The sequence below is a fragment of the Juglans regia genome, chromosome 2, assembly GCF_001411555.2.
Source record: "Juglans regia cultivar Chandler chromosome 2, Walnut 2.0, whole genome shotgun sequence".
Classification (NCBI taxonomy): domain Eukaryota; kingdom Viridiplantae; phylum Streptophyta; class Magnoliopsida; order Fagales; family Juglandaceae; genus Juglans; species Juglans regia.
The window spans coordinates 32715561-32722841 of NC_049902.1; the positions used below are offsets into that span (position 1 = coordinate 32715561).

The 7281-nt window shown below is 36.2% G+C and overlaps 1 protein-coding gene across 1 annotated transcript; it reads left to right on the forward strand.

The window, feature by feature from the left end:
- Positions 1 to 1796: 1796 nt before the first annotated feature.
- LOC109011364 (NAC domain-containing protein 7-like) lies at positions 1797 to 7281 on the forward strand. Its single transcript, XM_018992530.2, has 4 exons — positions 1797 to 2351; positions 4426 to 4609; positions 4744 to 5015; positions 6265 to 7281. The coding sequence occupies exons 2-4, from the start codon at positions 4450 to 4452 to the stop codon at positions 6862 to 6864; spliced, it is 1032 nt and encodes a 343-aa protein (XP_018848075.1). The 5' UTR covers positions 1797 to 2351; positions 4426 to 4449; the 3' UTR covers positions 6865 to 7281.

Below are 7281 nucleotides of genomic sequence, written 5' to 3' on the forward strand. Positions count from 1 at the left end.
TGTTGACAAAAATACAAAACAAAGTTTCAAATATAGATAACGAGTTTGATTTGTTGAATCTCATACTAAGCGTGAGTTATGATAAAAGTATCTCAAAGAGATTAATAAAAGTAAATTCATAAATTTATATAAATTTATATAATATGTTGAATATATTTTATAATAAAATAGTTTTACAATATATATCTAACGTATTATTTTAAATTATTTTAATTTACAAGTTTATTTTTATGACTAGTTAAAATACTTCTCTATAAGAATGGTAACTTTAGATGTTTATGACGTATACTTAATGCAGTTGTACCTGTTCCATTTCCATGGGAGGATGGTGGGGACAGGATGACAATAGTATCACGTGTGAGACTTTTGCTTTACTTGTTACCATAGAACACAAGTCTTTGTGTGTATACATATATTAGCTTTTGTCATACCCTAAACTAAAATAATTAAATGCCTTAGCCCTAGGCGAAGAACCGGCCCGATACAGCGGAAAAGTGACAGAGGGAGGTAGCTTAAGCCTTAACTTGCCGGCACGCACAAGCACCAAACACAATACTACACGTGGCATTCCAACTAGACATCAGCTTCTCGGACAAAAAAGCAGGAGAAGAGGGGAGGGGGGAGGGGCCTGCGTGGGACCCTCCAAACATGGATAACGGGGTGGGGCCCACTTTCAGAACCGGCCTGCACCCAAATCGTGAGCCTAATGATCGTGGGCTAGCCCACGCCGGACCATTAGCCGCCACGTACTGAGTCCCAAACATGATTCCGTTCTGTGCATGGGGCCCGGTCTCCACCACCAGAGGCACAGAAATACACGCACTGCTGGCTGGGCTTAGCGGCTCAACCGAAGCTGATTCTCAATATATATAAATATATAGATATATATATTAAAATATTATAAAAAAGAAAAAGAAAAAAGAGAAGTATTTGGAGAGGTGTCCCAATCGTATTGTCTAAGGTCGGTTCTTTGGGGTCCAGATCGTGAAAGCTACATATGGGAACATAATAAAATACAGTTAGATTTATATATAATAATTCCTGGCCTATAAAACAGCGGCCCAACCAACCAGAGACCGCGTGCTCCTGCACTTGCTTAATTGCTGAGCTTCTTTTCATTATAAATAAATAAATGCTTTCTTAATTAATATTCTGATCAAAACCTTAAAAAGGTATTTTTCAGATCGACTACATTAATTAATTCTTTATATATATATATATATATATATATAAAGTGGGGCTGGATCATGAGCTAGCAGCTCTCCCTTCGTTTTCAGTCGACTTGATCAACGGCATTAACACGGTTAAGGAACATTAATGAAGATATTTCTTGTATATATGCACTAAAGCCACGCAGTGATCTACAATATTGATCTATAAGGGCTAATACCTATCATTATTGATCTGATCGTGTACAACACGCAGTCTACTTTGAATAGGAAAAACCATTGGTAAAGGAAGTGGGGAGAGAGAGAGAGAGAGGGTGTAGCTTTTGGCTTGGAGAATGTTGAGCTCAAGGGTGACCACCAAAATATCACCCATTGATGATTACCTATCATCATCACCACAATACATTTAATGCCGATTAATTTCTTTAAGATACTTTTTGGTCGTGTCAAGTCCATTTTAAGTAGCCCCAACTCTTCCTCACCGTTGGATCTTCTTACATTCACCACCCTCTCTCTTCTCTCTTCGGCAACCTCAAAGAGCAGAACAATCTTTTCTGGTCTTTATCAGTTGCTGGTGGGAGGTGCAGGAGGTTGTCATCTCTCTCTCTCTCTCTCCGCGCTTATTATCCTACTCCCCTTCTTGAGCCATTTTAGCGCCTCCTCTTTTTCGCTCAAAGCTTTTGCAGCAATCAAGCTCCCTCTTAAAAGATGAGGAGAGAGAAACTGTGAGAGGGATGGATTGTTAGGGCATGTGTTTGTTTTTGTTTTTGTCTTTGCTTCCTATTTAACCCTACCTCTTCTCTGTGTTTACATTCCACATGCCCTTCCTTTCCCTTTTCCCTCACTTTCCCTGCCTTGGTCTTGGTTTCTTTTCCTTTCCTCGGGATCTGATCTCCCTATAGAAAGTACTGTCTTCTTGACGTACAACAGCTGGAGTTCAGTTCAATTCCCGAGGATCACTTATGTTCTGTGCCATCTTTCTTGCTTGATATTTCCTTTGTTGATCCTCTCGTTCAGTGTTTTTTTGTCTGGTTCAGTGGGCTTGGAAAAGTTAAAAGACAGTGACGAAAGCAATAATCTTAAAGTCTTTTGGCTTTAAGCTGGTTGGTGGATACGAGGTTGGGTTCAAACGGATCGGAGGAGTTGTAGATTGGATAGGAAGTGCTGTGAAAGATTTTCAAGGTCGTGTGCTGCCTTTTGCTTCTTCTACTTTGGGTTTTATTTCATTATATTTTCTGATCGATTCGGATCCTAATTTATGTGAATGATTTTGAATTCATCGATCATTTCATGTGGTAAGAGATATAAAGAGAGTGAACGCTTAACGCTTTTTTTTCAAGCTCTGCAATGAACAACATAAATATTCAACCAAAAGAACATAAAATGCAATAATAATGTTAGAATTGTTTATATATCTTCTTTTCTCAACTTTTGTGGGATTCTCAGCTGGTATTTGGAATCGTTTAACCTTGATCTTGGTGTTTCAGTTTTGAGATCATGCGCTTAATTCATTGATGATGCTAGTTGACACAATTAAGACGTTTTATCCAAACTTAGATTTCTCAATCAACTTTCTGTTACATCTCTAGATGTAAATCGATCAAGAAAGTGATTATGTATGTTTCTAGAAGTAGGTCTTTCTATTTCTAGGTTTGATCAGCTGTTTGCATTTAGATCTCACTTTTCTTATCATGAATTTCATACTCTAGAATCATGTACGTGATGGTAGTAGTACGTACTGATCATACGAATGTCGGTTCACTATATATATAGCTTCAAATCGTCGGGTAGCGCCCTCGTAGATATATTAATTGCAGAATCAAGATGTTTGATTAATTTCCTGCATTTTTATTCCTTCTTTGGTCTTTCTCGAATCTATTTAGGTTGGGTTTCTATTGAATCAACGATGTATTTATGTCAAGTTGTTGCATTCAACACATGATCATCAATCAATCATGTGTTGAATGATCTTTGCTATACGATCTAGTACTATGATGTACGTACCGGCCTTCTTCAGTCTTCTTCGATCTTCTTCTTCTTCTTCCTCTCCTCCTCCTCTTTCTTAATTGACTCTTGTTTATATTTCTTAGGGTAACCCTAAAAGATTTTTGACTGATTAATATCCCTAAACCTATCTGGAACTCAACACACGTTTCTGTGTTGAATAAAACATCAAATGCATAGATATCCATGCGTACGTATATTTACCATGAGAAAAAGAAAACTCAATTTTATATAATTTTATTAATTACTATAAGCTATTAGTCCTATTAACAGATCAGAGAGTAATTTAATTACTTTAAATAATTTGATTGGCTGCATGTTATGTTTATCCAGAGGTAGTTTAATTAATTAATTCTCCTCTTAATTATATATGATTTATAACCTTCATTCGAAAGAACTTAATTGCTAGTCAGTTTATATATTGCTTAATTTTAATTTTACAATGGACAAAGGCTTAATTATATCACATACACAAGAAAGGGATTTACTCCCATTTTAAGACATATATATTGATCATATATATATATATAGTATTGTAGGAGAAACTTTCTTTTGCATGCATAACGAAAACTATAAGATCATGCCATATAATATATTACTTTGCAACTGTTATCCACAAAAGATGTTAGTACAATCTCTTACATCTATGATATTCTATCGTTTGAGTCTAATCTGGTGTATATATAAATATATATATATATATATATATATATATATATATGTTATGATCAAGAAAGGCGTATTGCATAAGTTTTATGCCATATTATTTCCTTATCTGCCAAATTAGGTCCTTGTCATTATACTACTACATGCAGCCAAATGGTTGGTGGAGATCCGGAACGTAACATCTATATTCTTTATAACTTCAAATATTCTTTGTTTATATATGTCGAACGTTGTATATTTGTAATTCACATGAATAATTATCGAACAATTAACCTCTAATGCCCGATCTATTCAATTAATCAGTTATAGATCCAAAAGGGCTGCATTCATTTTTTACCTGCAGGCCAGACAAGATCATGCATGCACTCCATGATGATCAGACGTTATTAATGTAGCTTCTCCTGATCTCCCTTTCAGCATATTATATATGTAACACTTATAATTATTATTTCTTTTGTTTCTACTTAGGTTTCTAACTTTGGAACCGACCACATTGTTCATGATAATAGATCAATCTGCCATGATCTTTTACCTTCTTTTACATTAAAGGTTATACGGCTGATTGCATTTGGCATGAAAACTGCAGGTTTCGAGTTATTGGGAGAATATCATGAATACCTTTTCACATGTTCCTCCAGGCTTTAGATTCCATCCGACAGATGAAGAACTTGTTGATTATTATCTCAGAAAAAAGGTTGCTTCCAAAAGGATTGATCTAGATGTCATCAGAGATGTTGATCTTTACAAAATTGAGCCGTGGGATCTTCAAGGTACTGCAATTAATCGTTTAAAAACGGAGTTTGAAATTTGAAAAAAAAAAAAAAACAGAGAGAGATTGAAGATTGTTTAATTAGATTATCATATCAACCAGCATTCATGTTGACCATTTTGGTAATTTGGACAGAATTATGCAAGATAGGAACTGAAGAGCAGAATGAATGGTATTTCTTTAGCCATAAAGATAAGAAATATCCAACTGGAACTCGCACAAATAGAGCTACAAAGGCAGGATTCTGGAAAGCTACTGGAAGAGACAAGGCTATTTACGCTAGGCACAGTCTAATTGGCATGAGAAAGACTTTAGTGTTTTATAAAGGACGAGCCCCTAACGGACAAAAGTCAGATTGGATCATGCATGAGTATCGACTAGAAACAAACGAAAATGGAACTCCTCAGGCAAGTCTTAATTTTTCAGCTTTTCTAATTAATTTCCCTTGAATTGAAAATTTTCTAATTACTTGCATAAATGTTCTACCAAAAATTTAAATCTGATCATCTATCACGAGTTTTAATTAGTTTTTCTAGAACGTACGGAAATTACAGTACTGCATGTATGGTACCAAGTCTTATTCCTAGGGCACCTTAATAAGAGCATATGAAGTCAATATCCAAGAAAGTAATTAAAGAGATAGGAAAGAAAACCTTTGTTGCCAATATCTAAGTGGAAACACGGCGCTGTACATTTAATTTTACATAGCCATGATAGGTTTCAATATAGGACATATATATAATGCTTGTCTAATGCTAATTATATTAAATGTATGAAGCTTATAAAGTTAGGAACACGTACGTACGTGCATGCACCGACTCACACTTGTGCGTGCATATATATGAGGTTTGAAGATAATTAGGCAAGTTCGTTACCTTTACCGGCCCCGATCCCAGCCCTGATCAAGGCCGGGAATGACTGAAAAGCATTGCCATATATATAATTTTCTTTCTAAAAGATATTGATCTATATCTTTCACATACATTTCTGCATGTAAATAATATATATGCATGGAAGTTATTTAGAAGAATGTTATTGACCCATTTTTTTTTTTTTCTCGGCAAGAAATTAGCTGTTAGCCCAATATTATTGAAACAATTTCCTTTGATCATCAGTAGCATTGTGAAAGAAAGGCCCGTGCATGCATGCATCAAATTGTGCGTTAAACAGTACCCATATAAAAGCTAGGTTAATGCAAGGAAATTGATTCAGGCCTCAGAAATAGTTCTAGAAAAATTTATACGTACCGTACGGGGTCGTTGCAGCATACGAATTTAAGATCCTTGAAGATTACGAATCTACTTTTGTCTTGATGTTACTTCCATCGACCATAGTTGTACAACAAGAACATGCTTGTTTTCTCTTTCTTCTAGTTTAGGTGAATATATACAGTAATGTGCTTAGGGTTTAAGATATATGAATAAAACATATGTTACGATCGAATGTCCACATGTAGATGATCAGCTTATGAACGGCATGTGAAATAATATAAATTCCCTGATCATATTTTACTGCTTTAATAACAAAGCGGTTGTTTATCGATCCCATGCATTTGTTTTCCAAGACAGTACGTACTAATTGACTCACTTTTTCCGATCGAACGTGAAACATTTTATAAATTGATCGATGTCGTTATATATATTTCGCTTGCTCCAGGAAGAAGGATGGGTTGTATGTAGAGTGTTCAAGAAGCGAATGACGGCAATGCAGAAAATGGGCGAGTATGACTCGCCATGTAATTGGTACGATGATCAAGTCTCATTCATGCCCGAACTTGATTCCCCGAGGCGAGTTTCTCACCCTTTTGCATCCTACAACCACCATTATCCCTGCAAGCAGGAGCCTGAGTTACAATATCATACGTCTCATCATGATGGTTTCCTCCAGCTCCCCCAACTAGAGAGCCCCAAACTTCCCCAGTCTGCAACCACCAGCGTTTGCTCAATAGTTCCAATATATGGCTTTGATATGAACACTGGAAGCGCCATGCGGTCCTCAAACCTTACGCAAGAAGAGCGCATGCAACAGTGCCATCAACAAAACATGAGCTCCTCATTATTTTACGGAAATAACGTCGACCAGGCGGTGGACCAGGTGACTGATTGGCGAGTCCTTGACAAATTTGTTGCATCTCAGCTCAGCCATGACCAAGATACCTCCAAGGAAAGAAATTACTCCAATGCAGTTGTCTTCAATGTGGCAGAACATATGAATATGTTATCAAACGACTCCAAAACTACCGAGGAATATGTCTGACATATATCTGAGCGCGCCTCCTGCTGCCATTCATAATGATCTGTGGATGGATCAAGTGAAAACATGATGATGCTATACATAAGAATTAGATGATGCATGATACTAATCATAGGAAGTACGTACCATTTGAAAGGAAAGAGGTAATGATCGATCCTGCATGCAGGTTTCTGTGTACATAATAAAACTAAAATGGTATTGCTTTAATTAGCTAGACTTTGTTGCCCTTTGTGTTGATTTGATATTACTGGGAAACTAAGTACGTACTAGACCAGACATATTATACCTAGCTACGACAAATAAATTAGTGCTTCTAAGTCATGAAACTACGGCCGAGAGCTGTTGCAACTATCTCTCGGTGACTGTTGAATATTGTAATTGATCTTCCTATTATATATTACAGCTTCATTTGGATTTGAA